General features: G+C 33.8%; 1 protein-coding gene across 4 annotated transcripts in view; it reads left to right on the forward strand.

Annotated features, from left to right (window-relative positions):
• DYNC1I2 (dynein cytoplasmic 1 intermediate chain 2) overlaps window positions 1-24,923 on the forward strand; it is a 55,543-nt gene that overhangs the window by 16,233 nt on the left and 14,387 nt on the right. For 2 of the 4 annotated variants that reach the window (XM_044242329.1, XM_044242328.1), the window contains exons 5-14: window positions 2,309-2,368; window positions 4,520-4,635; window positions 17,395-17,490; window positions 17,705-17,867; window positions 17,992-18,091; window positions 18,552-18,677; window positions 19,600-19,746; window positions 20,071-20,184; window positions 20,493-20,626; window positions 21,446-21,590. In XM_044242329.1, coding sequence (XP_044098264.1) covers window positions 2,309-2,368; window positions 4,520-4,635; window positions 17,395-17,490; window positions 17,705-17,867; window positions 17,992-18,091; window positions 18,552-18,677; window positions 19,600-19,746; window positions 20,071-20,184; window positions 20,493-20,626; window positions 21,446-21,590 — 1,201 coding nt within the window. The remainder of the gene's footprint in view (window positions 1-2,308; window positions 2,369-4,519; window positions 4,636-17,394; window positions 17,491-17,704; window positions 17,868-17,991; window positions 18,092-18,551; window positions 18,678-19,599; window positions 19,747-20,070; window positions 20,185-20,492; window positions 20,627-21,445; window positions 21,591-24,923) is intronic. The other 2 variants (XM_044242331.1, XM_044242330.1) reach the window with 1 other exon arrangement.

Here is a 24,923-nt window from a genome sequence, read left to right on the forward strand (position 1 = left end):
TGGTAATGAAAGAATAAAGAGATTAAGCACAGAAAAATACATGAAGATGTGTGAAATGTGTGAACCCACACACTGAACTCTGTTAATTGGAAGACAGTCCAAGATTAGTCAAGGGATAGGAAAAGATATATCACTCAATATCACTCAATATCTGGAAAAGATATATTAGACATTACCAAAAAATGCTGTCAAGACATACCTGAATCACTATTTCCAAATGCCAGAAATTTCTGGCCTGGTTGTAATTTACGAATAAATATAAAAGGCCATGAAAAGTGATATCTCCCTAATTCTGCAGATTTGGAGTTGAATTCGTTAAGTTTCTAGTTCTCTTAGTCACTTCTGTTATCTCTAGAATGTAGCTGACAGTTATTCAATTGGGTAATCCATGTTTCCTGTTTCTTTTCCCATTCTTAATTAGTTTACCTTTCAGGCTTTGGATTATATAGGAATTTTACTTTGTATGTCTACTGATGCCTGTAATAAACATAATTCTGTATGCTGTGTAATGTATTTTCAGTACTGGGTATATTTTTAAGTAAAGTTTTGCTTAATTTTAGACTTAAATGACATCCTCAGCAAGGAGCTTTAGGTAACTGGTAACAACTACACCTGTCATATTCCTTGGAGAGCACCTAATAGAACCCCTTCTGATTTAACAAAGTCTAAGTTTGTTGCTGTTCATTGCTTAGTACAAAGTAGATCTTCATAGTGACCTTTTCTTTGCACATACATAATCCTGTTTAAATCCCCAAATCTTTCTTTACATTTTTATTTTTAATTTTTAAAGATTTCATTTATTTATTTGACAGACAGAGATCACAAGTAGGCAGAGAGGCAGGCAGAGAGAGAGAGAAGGAAATAAGCTTCCTGCTGAGAAGAGAGCCCAATGCGGGGCTTGATACCAGGAACCTGGGATCATGACCTGAGCCGAAAGCAGAGCCTTTAATCCACTGAGCCACCCTGGCGCCCCGTCTTTACATTTTCTTAAAAAAATATTTTATTTATTTATTTGACAGAGATAGACATAGCGAGAGAGGAGCACAAGCAGGGGGAGTGGGAGAGGGAGAAGCAGGCTCCCCACTGAGCAGGGATCCCGATGCGGGACTTGATCCCAGGACCCTAGGATCATGACCTGAGCAGAAGGCAGATGCTTAACCGACTGAGTCACCCAGGTGCCCCCCCGCCCCGTCTTTACATTCTTAATATGAAGAATTTCTCTAGTTCAATTCATCTGAGTGTTTTTACTGATAAACTGTTTATACAGGTAACATATAGAAGTTATTTGTTGTATTTATTTATTTTTTATTTGTTGTATTTAAATATTGTAGCTGTTTCAGTTGCTTGTTATACCTTATATGCATGAGTATATATATAGCCAAAAGTGATAGTATTACATATATTGTGCTTAACTTTTTAATAGGGACTATGAGTATCATACAGTACTGTACATAATTATCTTATATACTGCTAACTTGTAAGAATGCCCATGTGATAAAGTACCTTTTGTTCTAGTAGTATAAGATTTGGCTTAAGTGGAAAAGATCCCATGTAAGTCATTTACCCGGTAGGCAAGGCTAAACACAACGAAATATTTATTTAGAATTGGTATTCTCTAGAAGTTTAGTTAATTTAGGTAAGTCCTTTGAACATAAAATATTTTTCCTGGGAAAAATTTTTTTCCCCTAGAGACAGAAATCTTTAGTTGTTTTCTAAAGCAGATGACATGTAAGCTCAAGGCTGTGCTTAACCCATAAATTGCACAGGGGTCACATTTTGGAAACTTTAGCTTTTTTGTATCCCAGTGGAATAGTCCTTGGTTTTCTTACCAAAAGGCTTATGTGTTGATTCATTTCCTTTAGCAATATGACAATTTTCTGCACACATTTAATGCTTTGGGCAATATTATAATATGTTAACTAAGATGTTTTTACTAATGCTTTTTTAATTAAGAAAATTAAAATTTTAACTTTTTATAGCCTAGCTTGTTATCCAAAAATAATATATTATTTGTGTTGTTGGATGCTTTGGCTGTTCTTATCCATTATAAGGCAATATTAGTTTCCTGTAATCTGAAAATACTGTCTTTTAACTATTCTGGGTTATATGTTTGCATCTTTAACCAACTTATGCTTATGGTGTGCAGTAGAGCATTGAGTGATAACCTGGTATTTATTTCATACTAACCAGAACATGTGGTGTTTAATTGTGAACAGTATTTTAGCTTTACCTATTCATAGAATCTATTTGCTTGACTAACTTATGGCCTTTTTTGCTAACGCTTCATGGTTGTCCTACAACCATTTAGGACGCTGCATTGGGATACAGATCCATCAGTTCTTCAGCTTCACTCAGATTCCGATTTGGGGTATTGAATAGATTTTTTACCTTCCCTCTTCTATAATTAATTTGCTTCTTTGCGAAACTCCTAATTTTATTTAAATTTCTAATGTACATTATACAGTTAGGAAAAGAGTTAATATTTTACCGTGACACCTCATTTATCCTCTGTCATTAGTGAAAGAAATATTTTATGTATCTGATTTCCTAGGTACCATAAGTCTACCATTAAAGTGTCCAGAGTCCTTTGGTTATTTCTATATCTTTGATGTGAATTTTTCTAACCTGGATTATAAACTTCCCAGACTTTTTCTGATATGTATTCTACATATAATTGAACCTTTTCTGGGTTACCTGATACAAGTATTAATTTGTTTTCCTATAGTAAAATTTTCTCATGATTTCTAAGATGTTAAGAGGAACAGAGCTGTTGGTCTTCTACACTATGGCCCTGGATTGCTATTGATTTATTCTTTAATTCATTTATTCACTCATTTATTTATTATAATCCCAATGCAAATTATGTTTGGTGCTGCCATTGTGCCATACTCAGTAATATGATAATTTGCACCTTCTAAAACACATGATCGTTTCTTTTGGAATTATGTCTAAAATAAGAGTAAATAAGCCTTGAATTCGGGCTTGTAAGAAAAGTATATGAGCTTCTTGTACATTAACTGGAAGCTTCTCTGTTGGCTGCCCTGTGACTCCCCCCCCAACCTTGGTTGCTTCTTTAGTCTCAGGAAAAGTGGCTTTGGATAAGTGAGGTATTACCTCCCTACCCTTCTACTCCTAAATCTTAAGTATTTTATTTGTTTGTTCTAATGTGATTTTTATCTAATTAGACTCTATACGCAGCCAAGTTGGTAACTTGTTCCTAATGTTGTTCTTGGCTTGGCCGTTTTTTCCCAGATACGTGAATGATTTACTTTTCAAGTAGTTTACATTTTAAAATTCAGAATACAGTGTTTTGTATTTCAAATTTTATTCTTAGAATATGAGATTACTTCAAATCTACTTAGGTTTTCCTGTTTAATTCTTTGATTATATGCTTTTTTTCCCCTTTAAAGCTAAGATATTCCTAAAGTGGAAAACACATTAAAAAATTTATTGTAGCCCACATTTGGGATCTTAAAGAAAACTAACCCATTTAATGTACTAATTTTATTATACTTTTTTGCATAGGATTTTGAAAATGTTTTATAAGAAAATAGTTATTATTACATATATGTATATATTTTAGATACTCTGCTTGACATTCTGAAATTACATCAATACTTTTATTAGACATTCTTTTAAGACAGTTGTATAATTGAGAACTTCTTGGGGAGCTTGGAAGCATACTGTATTATTTGATTTAGTATTTAGATATCTAATAAATCAAGAAAAGATCCTCAATATATCTAATAAAAGATATCTTTAATTTGATCTATATTCCTCAGCTACAGTTCTTTTCTTCTATTTGTCAGAAAAGAATGTATCCCCTCTATTTAAGACAGAAGTGACTTTAACAGTTTTCTTGTATTCAAAATATCTGTTGCTTTAATTCAGGAGTAGAATATCTGCATTGTAGATTGTCCATATATGAATCAAGGACAGTACTGACCATGCAGAGATTAGAGATTTAGAAGTTTAAATATTTCATTTTGAAATCAAAATTGACTGTATGATTCTCAATTTCTGCAAAATATAAGTGGAAGGAAGGTCTTCAACAGAAACTTATTTTTCATTCTTAAAGCTTAAGTCTCCTAATGGTGAAAGAAACTAAACGTGGTCTGAGATCCATATATCTGCCTCTTCAAAAAAGTTGAATCATATCCCTTTTAAGAACATTTCTCGTAACCAACCATATTTAGTAGTCACTCTGAAATTCCTATCCTCCTACTCTATTATTACCCACACATTTGCTCTAAGAAACTAAATTATTTGCCTTTTTAAAGTGAAAAACAAACATCTTGAATGATTCAGAAATACCTTTGTTTTTTGCTACCTTCTAAATTCCTTTGTTAAAATAAAGCCAATTTATTGTTCATCTGATATTTCTCGAATAAAACAGGGATTTAAATTACAATGTTGGATACACAATGTTTAATTCTTAATTTTCCAAAATAACATGGTTTGATGTAGTTTAAATGTTTCATTTGTTGTATTTAAAAACATTTGTCTTCATTTTATTTAGACGAGGACCTATTAAACTTGGAATGGCTAAAATTACACAAGTTGACTTTCCTCCTCGAGAAATCGTCACATATACAAAGGAAACTCAGACTCCAGTTATGGCTCAACCCAAAGAAGGTGAGTGAATATTCTTAATTTGGTGATCATTGAATTCCCATATTGAATAAATAAATTGTTTTTTCTCTTCCTCTTTTTTTTTTGGCATAATTTCTTAGGGAAACATTTAAAACTAATACTTTTAGGTTTCTGTATTGATGTTTTTATTTCTTAGAGTTTTAAACCTTTTTCTTTTAGAAGTTAAAGTATAAACTATGGTTTTTAATTTTGTTAACATAAACTTAAGTTTTTCCCTGGCGATTCATAGACCTGTATCCCTGGGGCTAATAATACATTATAAATTTATTAAAAAAAAAAAAAAACTTAAGTTTTTAGTCTTCATTGATGTATGATGCTTTAGAATCAAAAAAGCTTAGGAATGTTCTATTTCTCTGTCACTGAGGATAATCCTTTAAAAGAATTGATCACACAGTAAATGAAACAGTGTAAATTTATTTTGTAGAGCATATGATATTCTGGTATGCTGTCATTGTTATCTATATTAATGAACAAATCTAGACCTAATTCTTAAACTTTTGGTTTTATGATCTAAGGGCTCTTATAATGTTGATTTCATATGCAGACTTTAATCTGTGTGTAATAGATGTATATGCAAGCATTATATTGAATTTTGAGTCTTTTGATTCTTTTGATTTTTTATGTTAAAGATTTATTTATTTACTTTAGAGGTGGGGGGGAGCAGGGGCAGAGGGCAGGGGAGAGAGAAGATCCTCAAGCAGTTTCCCCATTGAGCACAGAGCCTGATGCAAGGCTCTATTCCAGGACCCTGATATCATAACCTGAGCTGAGTTGGCCACTTACCAGACTAGGCCACTCAGGCACCCCAGGAGTCTTTTGATTCTTAAACCAGAAGGAATTAACATTTTTATACTGGGAACTAATTTTTAAAATCTCATCAGATAGTTAATGATTCAAACATAAAGTTAATATGATAGTTCTTGTTTTTTCCAGTTAGACTAATCAATTTATGTCACACATAAAAAGGATTTACATAATATCTCTAGTAGAGGTCCACAGTTTCTTACCTGAAACCTTTGAAGCCACATACGTATTTGAATTCAGAATTTGTCAGATTATAGTAAAGTTACTAGTAAAATATATGTACTGTAAGTAAACACTCTAGCAGCATCTTGGGCATTAATATTTTGATAGCAGAAGATATGAATATTCAAACCAAATAAAATAAGTAATGATTATAAATAGCTTTACCTCTGATCATATCAGGGTTTACCACCAAATGAGTTATGGATTTTTAGAGTTGTTGATATTTTAGATTGTGGTCCAAGAATAAATTTTCCTTTTAACAGTCTGTGCATAAGGAACATTTTTTTCTCTTTGACTTGGAAAACTTATTCCTGTTTAATTGTGGAATATCAAACATTTAAAACCTTGTTTATCATATTTAAATTAATTTATTTTTAAAATTTCAGTTTCATTACCATGTTTCTCCATTAAGGAGAATCAAAAATAATATTCACTTCAGAAAGCCCAGGAAATACAGGTAAACAAAATGGAGAAAAAAAAATCTTTGGACCACCTGGGTGGCTCAGTTGGTTAAGCATCCAAGTCTTGATTTTGGCTTAAGTCATGACCTCAGGGTTGTGTGATCAAGCCCCGTGTCCCAGCATGGAGTCTGATTAAGATTCTCATTCCCTCTCTCTCTGTCCCTCCGCCACCCCCCCCCTTAAAAAAAAGTTATTGTGGGGCACCTGGGTGGCTCAGTGGGTTAAAGCCTCTGCCTTCGGCTCAGGTCATGGTCTCAGGGTCCTGGGATTGAGCCCCACATAGATAGAGCTCTCTGCTCAGTGGGGAGCCGGCTTCCTCCCCCCCCCCAACCCCCGCCTGTCTCTCTGCCTACTTGTGATCTCTCTCTTTGTAAAACAAATAAATAAAATCTTTTAAAAAAAGGGGGGGGGCGCCTGGGTGGCTCAGTGGGTTAAGCCGCTGCCTTCAGCTCAGGTCATGATCTCAGGGTCCTGGGATCGGGTCCCGCATCGGGCTCTCTGCTCAGCAGGGAGCCTGCTTCCCTTCCTCTCTCTCTGCCTGCCTCTCTGCCTACTTGTGATCTCTCTCTCTCTCTGTCAAATAAATAAATAAATAATCTTTTAAAAAAAAAAAAAGTTCTTGAAACCTTTAGCTATTACCAAAGAAAATCTTTAAATTTACATGTTTATATATACCAAAAGAAATTAGGATTATACCTATTTACAATCTATGTACTTTTTAACAACTCTCCTTTCACTGCCCAGTAAGGATGGAAGTGAAATAAATACCTTAAACTTTTCTGTTCACTTTCATCTTGTTCCCCAAAAAGGGTTGACATTGTCGTACATACTATTACACTTCAAAAATTTGGAAAGCAGGATAATATTTTTATCCAGGCCTTTTTTTTTTTTTTTTACTTGATCATGTGAATGTTCATGTCTGTGAATACATTTTTTTCATTCCTACTGCTCCACTGATTGGTAAAATAGCTTTCACAGGAGAAAAATCCTCATCTTTCTAGAAAAAAAGCCACTGATGGTAATTTTGAGACTTAAGCAACTTAAAAGAAAAAAGGAAAGGTAAAGTGTTGAACTAACAGTATGGAGAATATGAACACTGCAAGATTCCATAATTTCTGGAAAATAATATTTTATTAATCAGTATATTTAAGTATTTTAATGTCTGTCTTTCTGAAGCTACATTATTATATATGTTAACTCAAACAAGTGAGCAGAATAGCCCAAATGAGGGCATAGTGACTCATTTAAAAAGGATATTAGGCTGGTTTTCTTCATCTAATAATTCGGAGATTTATTTTTAGTTATTCCATCATACTTATGAAATGCATTTTGGATTGTTTGAAATATAAAGCATTCTGAAGCTATTTTGGGTAATGCCTATCATATATTCAGTTTAAGTGAAGAATTCCTTTTTTCTCAATAATTTTTTCCTAATTATTAGAGTAGTATATCATGGAGAATATAGAAAATACAGAGAATGAAACTAGGCCACTGTCTTCTATCATGTACAAAATAAATTCAAAATGGATGAAAGATTTCAATGTAAGACCCGAAACCATAAGCCTCCTGGAAGAAAACATAAGCAGTAAGCTCTTTGACATAGGTCTTAACTGTACGTAGTTTTTTAGACCAGTTTTCTCAGACTTTGGCACCAAAGGCTAAAATAAATAGATGGGATTACATTAAACTAAAAAGATTCTGTGAAACCATCAACCAAACTAAAAGACAACCTGTTGAATGGGAGAAGAATTTGGCAAATCATATACCTGAGAAGAGGTTAATACCCAAAATATATAAAGAACTTAGACAATATAAAAAATAACAATTAAAAAATGGGCAGAGGACTTGAATATACATCTTTCCAAAAAAGACCTACAGATGGTCAATGGATACATGAAGAGATGCTCAACGTTATTAGTCATCAGGGAAATGTAAATCAAAACTAAAGATACTACTTCATACCTGTCGTTTTGGGTAGTATCAAAAAGACAAAAAATAACAAGAATTGGTAATGATATAGGGAAAAGGGAACCCTTGTACACTGTTGGTGGGAATGTAAATTGGTACAGATACCCTAGAGAAGAGTGTGGAGGTTCCTCAAAAAATTAACGGTAGAATCATCATACAATCTAGCAATTCCACTTCTGGGTATTTATCTGAAGTAAACAAGGACATGAATTTGAAGATGTATATGCCCCCCTCTGTTCAGTGCAGCATTATTTCCAGTAGTCAAAGATACGGAAGCAGCCTGAGTGTCCATCAATAGATGAACGGGTAAAGGAGATGGACTATTACTCAGCCATAAAAAGAATGAAATATTGCCATGTGTGACAACATGGATGGATCTAGAGGGTATTATGCTAAGTGAAATATGTCAGACAGAGAAAGACAAATACTGCATTTTCACCTAAAAAACAACCAAAAAACCAAACAGAACAGAAACAAGATTCATAGATACAGTAAACAAACTGTTGGTTGTTACCAGAGCAGGGCAGACATTGGGGGTGGGTGAAATAGGTGAAGGAGATTAAGAGGTACAGACTTCCAGTTATAAAATAAATTAGTCATGGGGATATAATGTACAGCATAGGGAATATATTCAATAATATATAACTTTATATGGTGACAGATGATAGCTAGACATATTGTTAGGGTCATTTTGTTGTGTTTAAAAATACCAAATTGCTATATGTATATCTGAAACTAAAAGGTATTTGAAACTAACAGGATATTTGTGACAGTTATACTTCAATTAAAAAATGCAGAAAGGATATAAAGAGGAAATGTCATGATTCCACTGTATAATAACCACTGTTAATATTTTGTTTCCAGTTTTCTAAGATGCATTTTTTTCTAAAATTCTGTCTGTATATATACACACATATAAATATATATACACACATATGATTTTATCCTTTGAAATTTGCATTTTTAATTGTTTATTTTGAGATGTGTGTAAATTTTAAATGTTAACATGTAACTTATTCCCACTGAACTAATTTGAGTGTATAGCCCTATAAGACTGGCATTTTTAAAAAATTCTTTTTCCAGGGCGCCTGAGTGGCTGAGTTGTTAAGCGTCTCTCTTCTACTCAGGTCATAATCCAAGGTCCTGGGATCGAGCCCGGCATCGGGCTCCCTGCTTGGTGGGAAGCCTACTTCTCCCTCTCTCACTCCCCCTGCTTGTATTCCTCCTCTCGCTTTATCTCTGTCGAATAAATAGAAAAAAAAATTTTTTTAATTCTTTTTCCTGTTTTTATTTTGTAAGTAATTAAAAATTTGAAAGATCATGACTTGTTAGATAAGCTGATGATCCAGAAGCACAAGATGAACTCTATTTTTTTCAGTTTTAAATTATTTGGGGCAAGGCTTTTAGCATCACCAAACTTTTTCTTTGTTGGATTTTCTGTGAGTATAGAGACTGTTTCTTCTTCATTGCTGTAATGCCTGGTTGAATAGTGCCTGTCATGTGGTAAGAACATAGTTTTTGGTGAAGGAATTAATTCAGGAGTATGATTTTGCTTACTTGCATTATTTATTTTCATGCATTTACTCTGGAAGTAACTACTAGGAAATAGGTTATTTTCAAGTGTTAATGCTATAGTATAATTATTGATGAGTTTGGGTGAAAAAGTATGATTAGTCTCAGTTCTTGCTTTTAATATGACTATCATATTCTAGTCTTTGTTTGCTCTTAGATCCATAAATGAAACTATTATAGATTCTCCTTAAAGCCTTCTTGAGTTCCATGGTGACAAACTGTGTAGATACAGATGTGTTGTTATTTTGTGTTCTAGGTATCCCTCTGAATACTTTGAACAAAATTGAACCTGTTAACATCTTTCAAATATAATTTTAGCTATTCATTTGTAATGTTCTTCAAATGTTATGTGTAAATTAATAGCTGAAAATTTTAAACACTAAGAGTGCTCACATACCAGGTACAGTGTGAAGCACTTTACATTATCTCTAATCCTCTCACCGAAACTGTAAGAGTTAAGTATAGGTTTTATTTACACACGAAGAAGGTAAAACTGAAAGAGTTTATCAAGGCTTACAGAGCTAATAGCTAAGATTCTAAACCTAGTCTGATTTTAAGGTGAGCTTTCTCATGCTGCCACTGAAGCAGCATTTTCATGCTTTTATGGTATTAACCTATGATAAAAATTCCAGTTTATAGTGTAATATAGTACAGGCATGGATACAAATGTATAACAAATAAAAGTTTTATTAAATAGCATCTCCCTTTCTCTTGCTATACTTATTTTTTTAATGAAAAATGACCATAGGGGTGCCTGGGTGGCTCAGTGGGTTAAAGCCTCTGCCTTCGGCTCAGGTCATGATCCTGGGGTCCTGGGATCAAGCCCTGCATTGGGCTCTCTGCTCAGCAGGGAGCCTCCTTCCACCTCTCTCTTTCTGCCTGCCTCTCTGCCTACGTGTAATCTCTGCCTATCAAATAATATAAATAAAATCTTAAAAAAAAAAGAAAAGAAAAGTGACCATAATGTGCTCAATTTATTGGTTTAGTTAGGCCTGTAGTTTGAAGAACACTTTATTATAGGATAGTGTGGTTTAATTAACTTTTTATTGGTGTATCTGCATCAGGATAATACTTTATAGTAATTATCTACAGGAATGAATAAACAGCTTTGATCTTTCATAGTGCTAAATGTAATTTTTCTTATCTTTACTAATTGGAGGTGAAAGTGACAAGATAAGTGAACTCAGCCCTCTTTCTAATGAGTATGTCTGCATCAGCACCAGTGCCTTTAAAAATTTTCCTATGCGGATTAGACTTAGATATTAATTTTTTAAGGTCCGTGTTTATTCATTTTCAACCTAACAAGTATTTATATTCTACAGTTTTATTGAGTATACACTATATATGGAGGCATTAGGTCATCCTTTCTTTTTTTTTTTTTTTTAAGATTTTATTTATTTATTTGTCAGAGAGAGAAAGAGAAAGAGCAGCAGGCAGAGCAAGAAGCAGACTCCCTACTGAGCAGGTAGCCTGATGCAGGACTCGATCCCAGAACTCTGGGATCATGACCTGAGCAGAAAGCAGATGTTTAACCGACTGAGCCACCCAGGCATCCCTACCTTTTTTTTTTTTTTTTTTTTTTTTTAAAGTTATATAAGTGAAGGAGAATGAGAAATTTATCCTGATACTCTGGGGCCATCCTTGGCTTTTGGAACTATTTATAAAAATGAGATCAATTCCTTTCTATATTATTATAATTATTTTTGTGTCTAGGGCTCTTACCATTAAGTTTCTTTCCCCAATTTGTGGAAGTTGTAGAAAGAGGGAAAGAAAAAACCTGAAATTAAGGTTTTATAATGAAAACACTTTGTGCTTAGCACTGGTTGTACTTATCCATTGCTTTAATACAGTGGTTCTCAAACTTAGCCTGGTTGGTTTCCATTTAAGAATTATGTAACAAATTCCAAAACTCACCATGAGACAAAATTGCTGAAATTATAATTTGAGTGTAGCAGAGGAGTAAATTAAACTTGGGTAGTCAGTGTAATCAGTGCAGGAGTAATATGAGTTACTAAATTGAAGATAAAAATTGGTCTTAGGCTTAACTCTTATCTTTCTACCATTTTTTTTTCCAAATGGCTGAATCTATTCTTTTAAAAAGCAGTGGTTTTTATTCTGCCTTGTTTTTCTTTTTCTCCATTCTAGGCATTTTCTTGCTTTCAAGTTTACTCTGTAAGTTGGTAGTACTGTTTCTGAACTGAGGTGCTTTGCAGTCTTAAAGCACCTACTGTGAATGAAATTGACTAGGAACATGTGACCTTAGTCAATTTCGCTCTCTGCAGGTAAAGAGCTTCTCATGGTGTCCACAGATACACTCTTGGAAAAGTTACTTTTCTTCCCTTACCTTTTAAAAGTCTTTAACTCTTTTGAAAATGGCATTATTTTTATCTACCTTTTCGGTATAGATTTTTGTTCTTGCTATTTTTAGATAGATCTTAGATAACATAGGATTTCTTGCTCTTTAAAGATCTATCTAAAGAGCAAGAAATCCTATGTTATCTAATATTATCAGTTTATTTACACCTGAGGAAACTGAGGCCTGAAGAAGTTAATTGATGAGCCTCTGGTTGACAATTGTAGGAATTGGTGGGTGACCATAGGGCTCAACCAGAACCTGGTTTTGATTTCCAGTCAGGTACAGTTCTTATTACTATTCCAATTTTTTTTTATCTGTGTGAAGTTTTACAGTTACTTTTGGTATTGGTTTAGTAGCCAGATACTTCTTAGGAAAATGTCAATTAGTATTTATAATATATAGAAAAGCATTATATGTAAATAGCCTAAGTTTGTTATCACATGATCTTAACATCTGTCTGTAATCCATACTTCCCAGGTAGACTAAATTTGTGGGGCCCCTGGTAAAAATTACCCTTGTCCAAAATTGAATTTTAAAAAATTCTGGAATAAATAAGACGTAATAAATGAGTTTCAACCCTCAGGGAATCTCTGAGAATATAAATATAATTGAAAATTAAAGCATGTGTTCTTAATCTTAAAGACTATTAATCAGCATATGTGAAATTATGGCATCAGAAGAATGTAGTACTTATGAAATCACAGATATCAAGGTCTATGTCAGTGATGCCAATACTGTCTAGATAAATCTGAACTTTGTATAAAAAAGACCTGGTTATAATTAAAATTTCACTTCTTTCTTATTTTTCCCCTAAGTTAGCATTAGATCTGTATTCAAAATATTTACTAATTTAAAAACTGCTGTATATTTTCCCTTGGTGAAGATCTAAATTATTAAGAAATTCAGGAGATCTTGCATATCATTCTAGATATTTAAAAATATAAAAGGAGTGGATTCCATTGATCCATTCATGAAGTTTTATCCCAATATAAGGTTCTCATTATATGATTTTATTTTTATTTTTTTTTAAGGATTTTATTTATTTATTTGACAGAGAGAGATCACAAGTAGGCAGAGAGGCCGGCAGGCAGAAAGAGAGGAGGAGGAAGCAGGCTCCCTGCAGAGCAGAGAGCCCGATGGTGAGGCTCAATCCCAGGACCCTGGGATCATGACCTGAGCTGAAGGCAGAGGCTTTAACCCACTGAGCCACCCAGGCACCCCTCATAACATGATTTTAAAGCGTAAGGTATAAATAGATGAAATTATGGACAACTGTATTGAAATGAAGAGATTCAAAATGATTTTGATCTAGAAAAGAAAGGATTATTTTGAGAATATTGTAGGAAAACTGTTCATATCTAACTTATATTTTAAAAACTAATAATTAAATCATTTTTCTCTAATTTCATTTTATGATTTTGTAAAGTTATTCACAAGTTGAATTTTTGAAAATTAAATCATTTTTATATGCAGTAAATTTTCTGATTTCTAGACGTGGTATACTATAAACAATAAGGCTACTTTGTAAATTAAGAATACTCTATAGGACATTAAAACTATCTTAAAATATGGCACACCAATTTGATGAAACTACATGATACATTTATAGACAAAAAACACATTTTCTGAACATTAATGCACCAATGAGGAGATTGTTTTTCATTTCATAGTAAGAATTAATAATGATAAGTGATAGATTTAAAAAGTATCAGTATTTAGTGAGGATTTCCTAGGATGTTGCATATTACCTGTTAAATGTGTTGTAACATTTTAAAATAATTCAAAATGTACTTTGTGGCTTATTCTTAGCTTAGATGTCTCTTAAGTGTAATGTGACATACAGATGAGAAAACTTGTTCTGAAGACTCCTTCCTTCAGCTTAACAAAAGCCACCCATTTTACAGATGATTTAACTTTGATTAACCTACTCCGTTGTAACAGATTATTCCGACAACTGGAATTTCATTCTTTGGTGTTATTTCTAGGTGCAGCTTAATTTACAGAGCAGCTTTTCTTTCCATCTCACCAAAATACATCACAATTTTGATGTTAACTCAAAGTAAAAATTCAATGGTTCATTAAACTTAGTCTTAGCATTCATTGACAAGAGATTTGTCATTTTAAAAGTAACTGCTACTTTTATGCATTCTTTACTGCTCAGTTTATAACCTTAGATTCCCTGTCAGAGAAAGCATGGAGTTAACCACTTAGCATATTGCAATGAATATTCATCAATAAATTGATGTGACATGGCAGTCCCATTTTTCAGTCTTCCTGCTCTGTTGCATTCTTTTTCTGTTTTAAATACATTATAGTTTATCATGTAATAAGGACTAGCTTAGAAAATCTTCAGAATTATGATACTATATTTTTGCTCGTGTCAGTAGTCCTTTAGCAACTATCATATTAGTTTTTAAAAAGAGAAGTGTATTTGTTCGGAGAAACATTCTCTGATCTGATGTTACTGATGGGCATTTTTACCAAATATTTGATATATATAATTGTTTAAGACCAACTTCATAATAAAAATACAGTGTTTTGTAGTTTTTAAGAAGAACAGATGATTTGGGGTTTTGTTCCTTGAAATTTTATTTAGTTTAATCTTTTGACCTATCATAGTTTTTAAATCAGTTTTTCATCCATGTAGAAAGAGAGTTATGTACATTAACTCCAAAACAAAATCCTGAAAACATGTATCTAAATAGTTGATAACTCATGATTCAGCCACAACTAAACCGATCTCTGTGGGCAAATGCCATGTAAGAGGCAGATATAGATCACTGTCTAGCATACTTCATCTACATTTTAAATTTTAGAAGGAAAAGATGGTCTATAAACAAGATCTTTTCTGTTAAATATGTAGATTATGAGGTCACTTAGCACTAAAGTACTGACCATATGCATTATGACAGGAATTTGACACCTGTCATTGGAAATAGTACTTAGAAGCCGTATAATGCAACAAAGTTGAGGGAGGAAAATACAATGTGGATAGGAGGCTGTAATTTGTAATTCACAGTGCTCAAGAATGACCTGTCCAGGGTGTCTCAAAATCCCTCTCCTTGATTTTAGGATTTACATACCATAAACCCTGCTAGTAAACAAAACTGTTTAGGATAACTGATAGTCAGAAAATGGAAATATATATATTATATATATATATATACACACACACACACACACACACACTCAAACTTAATTTTTAATTCAAGTAAATATATCATTATTCTAAAAGTCAACTTCTGAGTTAAATGTAATTAAACTGTTTTATTACATTATACCTACAGGTGACTTTATGGTAGAATTTCATCACGTTTGAGCAGCACAGTATAGAATTGTCACCAGTTATACTGTTTTCAGATTAATAATCTGTTGTATATGAGAATTCATCTAAAAGGAGTACTGTCTTTCTGTGTCTCTGTGTGATTATTTTGCCCCCCAAAAAAGCTTTCATTTTTTTAAGTAGCACAAAAGCTGTAATTGGCATGCTTTGTAAGGAAGTGTCAATGTGCAAGAGAGTGGCGATCACTAAGAATTCTTTTACGTGTTCTTTCCCCTTTGCACCACCGCCTCCTCAGCGGGGTCACTGAGATCACTAGCTTTTCTTGAAATGGCCATTTTCACTGGCAGGTGCATTATACCCTGTATTTTCAGATTGTTTTTCCATTCTGAATGTTTGGCAGGTTGATTGCTCTGGCTGCATTGACGGAGAAAGGGCTGACAAATGCGGTTGGGCTGGCTGAAAAGACAGTGATTACTGTTTTCCTTTGTGGCTGATTGAGGCCCTTGAAAGGAAAAATTTTAACCTTCACCATTTGGTTCAAAAGTATGAGCATATATTGAAATCATTCGTGCCATTTATCCTAGTTCTGTAAACTTGTCAGAACGTAAAAATCGCTCAATTTCAAGTAATGTAGGATTGGCATACGTCATTATCATTTTGATTAAGTTGGAGGTTGTATCATTGTGTGCATTATACAGTGCCATTTAAAGCTTTCTTTCCTACAGGTACAGTTCTATTTTTATTGCTAATACTATAGACTTAGAAAGATTTTCATAGCTCTCCAAACCTAACACTATGTGTGTGGTTTGGCAGCTGGTGTGGCCTACAAGCTGCATTTTGTTTGCAGGGTAAAGGCTTATCTGTAGGCCTCCTGGAGTGTGGGTAATTGCACAGGCTCACCATTGGGGAGAGACGGGATTGGAAGCAGCCAAGCGGAAGAATGTTGTGCCATCCTTTTGCCACCTTGTAGCAGAAAGACACAATCCCAGCAGTGCCATCTGGTTGTTGCTATCTAGTCAGCTGGCCTGGCTGCTGGGACCATGACTTGGCAGCTGGTTCCCATCCTTGACCATTCTTTTGTGTACGGAGCATGTATGTGTGCTTTAGATAATTTTGAACATGGGTCGGGGAAATGACTATAAATAACAAGTCCCCTTATTGAATAGGCCCTCATTACTTAAGATGCACTCTGCTGCAGACGCCTGCTGCCATTCCCTTATAGACAAATGACACATCTGTTCAGGCAATAAAAAGAAGCATTTTCTTCATAAAAATCTGTCTCAGTACATAGTAAGAGAGAAGGTATGCAGAGTTGTATGTTCTACAACATTTTAAAGTAAGTGATTTTAAGTTCTTGGTTTGGAGAGGAGATTTAGTAATAAAGTCTTCCTATAAACACTGTATATTATCTCAATATATATTTTTGTTCCAAGTTAAGAAAACATGATTTTAAGTGCTTATTGCCACATCATGCAACAATAGATAATGAGACTTGCATTTAAAATGACAGAATAGAAAATGTGGTCTCATAGCTATTATCTTTAAAATCTGCCTCTCAAATAGCAACCTGAGAGTTAATGTAAGCCGTCTTTATGCCATATGAAGACCCATTAGACACTGATGGTTTCAGATCACAAGTAAGCAGCCAGCTCTGTAGGCTATTTTAGACATTTGATTTTCTTCATTCCACAGCATTAATGTGTCAGCATGTTACATAAAACTATGCAGGAGTTGCATGTTGTTCTGTCTGGAATGATAAATGCTTGCAAGCTTTTAGAGATTTCCATGAGGAATTTGTCCTAGTTGCTTATATATCTTATTTCAGTTTATGTAGCTACAAAATTTGGAATGACTGTTAGAGGTACCACATAGGTATGTAAAACACCAAGAAGTTCCACTGATTTCTTTAAAATTGTGTTGATTGAATTCATATTATTCTTACTTGTTCTGTCTTGTAAGTGGTTTACTTTTGTATTTATGTATAGTTAGTTGTACACCTTCTGAACTGTTGCTTGAAAGTTCGGTTATTTTCATAAAAGTAATTTTTGTGTTTTTGTTTTTTTTTTTTTTTTCAGATGAAGAGGAAGAAGATGACGTAGTGACTCCTAAACCACCTACTGAACCTGAAGAAGAGAAAACTTTAAAGAAAGATGAAGAAAATGATAGTAAAGGTACCTTAAAGAATTAACTTACAAAAATTTTGTTGATTCTTATTAAAATTTTTTTATTATTTATGTGTTAAAGTAGAATAGAATCCTCTAAATCAAAGAGGTGAATTTGATTGAAAAAAATATGTGCCATTCATTGATCCAAACTGTGATAGTGAGTTGACATGATTTGATGGACATCAATTAGACTGACTTCAGGAAAATATTTGTTTTCCAGCTCCCCCTCATGAGCTGACTGAAGAAGAAAAGCAACAAATCTTACATTCGGAGGAATTTTTAAGTTTCTTTGACCATTCTACAAGAATTGTAGAGAGAGCACTTTCTGAGCAGATTAATATCTTCTTTGACTACAGCGGAAGGGATTTGGAAGACAAAGAAGGGTAATGTTTAATGGCTAAAATTATGGCTTTAGCAATGTTACTTTAAGATTACTTTTGTTACTTTCCGATCAAGAGTGATAAGTTATAACATCATTCTTTTTTTGGATTTGGTCTTTTTCTGTAGAGAGATTCAAGCAGGTGCTAAACTGTCATTAAATCGACAATTTTTTGATGAACGTTGGTCAAAGCATCGTGTTGTTAGCTGTTTGGATTGGTCATCTCAGGTAAACTGTAACAAAATTGGTTACTCGTTTTTTAATTAAAATTAATAGGCACTCTTAATTATGGAAACTTTGTATAATTAAATCAGTATATATCATTTAAAGTAATAATGGATGAATGGTTCTAATGTTATTGTATTCATTTTATATATTTGGAAGAAAGGATTGAAACCATACTTTAATTTAAACTCAAGATTGAATTTATGCCACAACCCAGGTTCATTAATTTCAGTTGCTCACCATATCCTTTGGTTAAAATTGCAGCGTGTTTTAATGTTAAAACATTTTAAATAATTAACTGTGGTAACTACATCCCAGTAATCATAACTCTCATGATACATTTCTTGGGGAAATGTTGAATATTTATATTTTCAAATAATCTGGTAAAGACCGTTGAGTCACTGAGAATGTGAAACATTTCTTACACATAGCAATTTTTTCCCTACTTGATTCTTGTGAACAGTATCCAGAGCTACTCGTGGCTTCCTATAATAACAATGAAGATGCTCCTCATGAACCTGATGGTGTGGCCCTCGTGTGGAATATGAAATACAAAAAAACTACCCCAGAATATGTGTTTCACTGCCAGGTAAGATGGTCTTTTAACCGTCTTCCCTAAGTTTAAGAATTCATTAATGAATTTAGACAAGTGCCTTTTTTCTGTTCTTGTCAACATAATGATTTCATTGGATTGGCATTTACTAAACCACCTCATATTTGCAAACAGATGTTAACAAAACTGAAGACTTTTCAGTTCAACATGATCTGCCTTTTGTGGCTTTTCTGACATCTATTATGTTTAATCACACCTAAAGTCCTTTGCATTTGTGATTTTCTGTTATTGTAATTAATTATATAAAAGGAATCTTCTGTAAAATGTCTTTTCTACAGGGAGTTTCTCATGAACTTATATGCTGAATATACAATTAGACAGTTGGCCCACTAAATTACTTATACATGGCCTGAGGAGTTGGAACTAGATAGTTTTATTTTTTTTATATTTATTTTTATTTTTTTGGAACTAGATGGTTTTAAATGTTTGAAGTAGGAAACAGATGCAGATTTTTAAAGTGAGTTTAGTGGAAGGTTAGAATTTGCAAGCCTTTTCTAGTTGCATAAGTTACAATCTTTTTATTAAAAGATTCTCATAATTCTGAGAAAAATGCTTAACTGAATCAAAACTAGCTTATACTCTGTTGTCACATTACTGTTAGAGCCAGTTGTCTTTTGATTTAATACTGTAATCAAATGAAATAATTTTTTTACCTTTCTTATAAATGGTTTGAATACATTTATGTAAACATTACATTTGACTTAAGCAAAAACTATTCTAAAGGTGTATTTTTATATTATGAAATAAAGTGAAATTTTTAAACAAATTAATTTACTTCTTTTTATAACCTCTAATACCTTACACTAAAAGGGAAAATGTTTGCATATAGATTTGTTTTTATAACTTATCAGGCTTCTTCCATTTGAACCTTAAATATAAAAATCTTACTTATTTACAGTCAGCTGTGATGTCTGCTACATTTGCAAAATTTCATCCAAATCTGGTTGTTGGTGGTACATATTCAGGCCAAATTGTCTTGTGGGATAACCGCAGCAATAAAAGAACTCCAGTGCAGAGAACTCCGCTGTCAGCTGCTGCACACACAGTAAGTAGTAAAGAGGTTATTTCCATTAGACTTCTGTGCTGGTTCACCATTAAATACTTAGTAGTGTCTGTCAGAGTAGTCTAAGAATGTGTTTCCTTTGATGTATGAATTCTTCATCAGTTGGCCACCAAGAATGAAGACCTTTTTTTGTTGTTGTCTTTTTAGAAATCTGTTTTTATTAAAAACTCATCTATCTTCTGAGACAAGCTTTTATTAATCAACAGTATTCTTGTGAACAGAATACTTGTGATTATAGTGTAAAAGTGGTTCCATTTTTTGGGCAAAATAATCCCAGAAAACTTCTTTTAATATCTCTTTCTTTAGCATCCTGTATATTGTGTAAATGTTGTTGGAACACAAAATGCTCACAATCTGATTAGCATATCTACTGATGGAAAAATTTGTTCGTGGAGTCTGGACATGCTTTCTCATCCACAGGTAAGTTAAACTTGGAAAACTGAAATTTTGAGACTAAATTTTTATTTTTTAAGTCCATGTAAATCCCAGCTTATGTTTTTTCATAAATGTTTATAATAGTATTATGATAACAGCCTATGAGCCTAACCGGTTAGGTATACTTTGTCATGATATACTTTATTTTCAAACCTACTTCATTTAATCAAAGTAAATTTGTATAAGTATTATAATAAAATAATTGTTTATAAACCAATTAAAACTGAAACTGTTTCTAAGAAAATTAAAAGTTGCAATTTTATAAAATAATTTTCTTAATTTTTTCTACATAGGATAGCATGGAATTGGTTCATAAACAGTCAAAGGCAGTAGCTGTGACATCTATGTCCTTCCCTGTTGGAGATGTCAACAACTTTGTTGTTGGAAGTGAAGAAGGTTCTGTGTACACAGCATGCCGCCATGGCAGGTAAATCTAAACTGGAATTTGCAATTATTTAAATTTCTCCCTTTAATAGTCTCATTAAAACAAATTGCCCCTTGTTTAAGTAGAGATTTGTCATAGAGTCACTCGTTATTTTTTGACAAATTGTATTTGAGTTCAGGTATATAAAATTAAAACTTAAATACTGTTTCAAATAAAAGGTTACTTTGGATCATGATATGTTCTGGATCTTACGGGTTGTGGTGTGTTATGGTTTTGTATGTATGCAGTTGCAAATATAATATGCACATGCCACATACTGACCCTTAAAGTTGTAAATAAGATTTTCAGTCGTTTTTCCATTTTGATATATTTGGACTTTGAGCTTTAGTACATCCTGCTGATAATTTTGTAGTAATGTCACGTACACATTTTAAATTGACTAGTATTTCTCCTGCTGTTCAATCTGTTTTGAAATTGTCTAGCTGTACCTTATCAATTTCTTCCTTTAAAAAAAAAAATAGAGTGTCCAGATTTCATCACAATTCAGATCACCTTCATGTCAAAGCTTTTGATATAAAATTAGTAGCCTCCCTTTATCTCTATTCCATCACCTCAGATAATTGGACTTGTGAGTTGTATTGTCAACACCATGTTTATAGTTCAAAATGTATTTACTGTTTTAGTAGTGTTATCAAATCTGGATTGAGCAACACTCAACATAAGTTACTCTGATGTGTTATGAGCAGAGTTAGGTTTGTTGAAATTATGTCAAAATCTGATATATATAATCCTTAATAAAATGTATTTATAAGCAGTCTACTTCCAAGAGAGTTCCCTGATATTTTCACTTTTATGAAATAGCAAAGCTGGAATCAGTGAGATGTTTGAGGGACATCAAGGACCAATCACTGGTATCCATTGTCATGCAGCTGTTGGAGCAGTGGACTTCTCACATCTTTTTGTCACTTCATCATTTGACTGGACAGTAAAACTTTGGACAACTAAGGTATCTAAAAACAGATGTCTGCTCATTTCCTTGGGTTTCTGACACAAGGTGGTGCTCTAATTCTACGCGGGAAAGACAGAAAGCTTTCTAATAGCTTAGAATGATTCACTGATAGATCAAACCTGATAAGAAGTTATACCGAAAGTGAGTGAGCCACTGGGTGTTGTAGTTTTCATAAAGTGTGAAAAAAAGTGTTAACCTCACACATAACCAAGGACCAGTCTTCTCAGTTCAGGCTTTTCGAGCACAGAACTGTTTACTCTGAACTGAGTAGGGGAAAAAAGCACGCGAGTATCTCTCATAGCACCATTCATAGCTCTGTATAGTCCAGTACAAAAGCCATACATTTGCTCTTGGAAGAGCTTTTAGAGGCTGCAGAGGCTCACACAGCTGGTGGAAAATGGAGAAAAGGCAGGTAACAGATGTACAATAAGTCCTATACAATAAGGCTATAATAACAAACTTAAATCAGTAAGGAAATATTGTATAAAGGCATATATATTTTTGTTTTCTGCAATAAAAAATTTAAATAGTTTATTTACCTTTTAATTAGCTTCAGTTATTTGAAAAACCTACTGTGTTATAAAGTGATTGCTGATTGTCCAGCAATTCCAGATAAATGTGACATTGCCCTGTTCCATTGAAAGTCTCAAGGCCAATCTAAGTAGGGAACGTTACTTCTTGTGATAGGCCTTGTAATTTCGTTTGAGAGCATATCAAATTTTAGAAGCCTTGACTTTTCTGTCTGGCTTTTCTCCAGTATTACATTGTAGTTGGCAAAGCTGCATAATCAGAACAGCAGATTCTATTTAGAGAATTTTTTTTTAAAGATTTTATTTATTTATTTGACAGAGAGAGATCACAAGTAGGTATAGAGGCAGGCAGAGAGAGAGAGAGGAGGAAGCAGGCTCCCTGCTGAGCAGAGAGCCCGATGCGGGACTCAATCCCAGGACCCTGAGATCATGACCTGAGCCGAAGTCAGCGGCCCAACCCACTGAGCCACCCAGGCGCCCCCAGATTCTATTTAAACGAAGTTAAATTTTAAGCTATACTTTTTCATTTTCATTTTTCACTTATTGTCTATTTGCCTTATTCTAAATGTTGACGTTTTGAGTAGTTTATCATGAGACAGAATTTAGAGACTCTATTTGGTTCTTCAGTGTCTTTAAGGAAACCTAGTGGTCTTAAGAAATGTTTTTTACTGTTACAGTGAACCCGTATTTATATATCAAAAGCTGGCCTCAGAAATCTGGGATGGACTTACTGTTCAATTTTTTTCTTCGTGGTGCTTTTTTTCAATGTAATATGAAGTGAGTTAGAAAACTTTGCCTCTAAAAGCTTGCCTTTTAAATTTGAGCATTTTCATGTTTGGCATTAGTGAGCATAAAAATAGCACTTAAGGCTAATGAAGGAAATATATAGAAGAGTGCTTAACACAGTGTCTAACATGTAATAGGCACTTAGCAATGTTCAGTTCCTCTTTCATGGGGTTCAGACAGAGCCCTGAATGCATTTAATCAATCATCTGTTTTCTTTCTTGAGTTGTTCTTGAATTTTTGTTTTTTTAAGGAGAGTTTTCAGTGGAAAAAGGTAGGGGAAGAAGATTCTTATAACCACAAGCAAAGAAATATATAATCTAGCTAGAAAAACCAAAGCAAGGTGTGGAATAGGAGAGATGAAGCCAACTATTTCTGCATAGGCTGCAGGTAGCCACATATAAGTTACTGTATTTCTGGATGTGCTACACCTTAGTAGTTCTTTATATAAAAACACAGGAGACATATCTTTGTTAGGTTATTGGCCAGCTTTGTTTTTCAGTATTTGGAAAGAATCTTTTATAAATTTATAGATTTATTTTAATAGGGCTTCAGTTGCCAGTCTTTTAGCTTTAAATTTGAGGCTTCCACCCTTGCATATATTACCAGCAGGACTGGAAAATGAAGAATTCCTCTTCATTGCCTAAATAAGAACAGAACTTGTGTCTGTGATAGCAGACTGATTGATGCTTGCTTTTGTGGTACGCACACAGCTGGTTGATTGGTGGTTGGTATTTTTTGTTCTTGTGTTTTGCTGTATTTCAACATAGAACTGCCTTCTGAATAAGAATGACAGCCAGGCATATCTTTTTCTTTCCTAATTGAGCTAGGCATTGCTTCCTTCTGTGAGCTTCACTTATTCATTCAACTGTGATACATATGTCTCCCCCCCACACACATACACAAGTACATACCTCTCCAGTGTTAGTGGTCAAAGGATGAGCCAGCATAGAACAGAGTGTTTTTATACATGTTTAAGGGCCCTCTAAAACTTTATCAGAAGAACTGCCTTTTATTTTTTGCACACAAGTAATTCTCTGTGAAAGCTAGAATAGCAACAATCTGCTGAGTAAATATTTTTTTAGTTGGTTATATTATGGCTTCCAGTGTTATTGTTTTGATCTTGGATTTATGTTTCGTGGTACTTGTGTTGGTGGTATTTATTTCTACTCTGCCAAAAAAACTTGAGTCTCTGTGCTCTCCAACACAATGGTTATGAGTAATAGGCAAGGTGATTTTTTTTTTTTTTGGTCTTTTTTATGGTTTCTGTGTGTGTGTGTTTTATGTGTGTCTTTTAAAAAGATCTTTTTGTTTATTTGACAGAGAGAGAGGTCAGAAGTAGGCAGGGAGGCAGGCAGAGAGAGGGGGAAGCAGGCTCCCTGCTGAGCAGAGAGCCCCATGTGGGGCTTGATCCCAGGACCCTGGGATCATGACCTGAGCCTAAGGCAGAGGCTTTAACCCACTGAGCCACCCAGGTGCCTCTGTGTTTTTTGGTTTGTTTGTTGTTTTTTTTTTTTTTTTTAGATTTATTTCAGAGAGAGAGAGCGGGGTAGAGGTGGTGGACAGAAGGAGAGGGACAGAGAGAATCTCCAGCAGATTCCTGCTGATGGTGGACCCTGACACAGGGCTCCATCTCATGACCCTGACATCATGACCTAAGCTGAATCCAAGAGTCAGTCTTTCAACTGAGTGAGGCACCCTGGTGTCCCAGTAGACAAGGTTTTTAAATAATCTCTTTAAAAACATTGTTTCAATTCCATTTTAAGCTTTTTAAACCAGTATCTTACATTCGTGGATTTAACAGACTTTAAATGTTTTTCTTCTCAGCCTCTACTTTTTTTAAGGGTTTTCTGACTCTGGGAATTGAGTCCCCATAAGTGGAAGGAACGAGTTGCCAAAAATTGCTATATCTTTAAGAGATATCTATATATGCTATATCTTTATATCCTTTAAGATCTGGCTCTTCCCTAATAGCAAAACAAGATTCCTCCTTTTTTCTCCTTTTTAATAAGTCCTC

The sequence above is a fragment of the Neovison vison genome, chromosome 3 (assembly GCF_020171115.1).
Source record: "Neovison vison isolate M4711 chromosome 3, ASM_NN_V1, whole genome shotgun sequence".
In the NCBI taxonomy this organism is placed as follows: Eukaryota; Metazoa; Chordata; class Mammalia; order Carnivora; family Mustelidae; genus Neogale; species Neogale vison.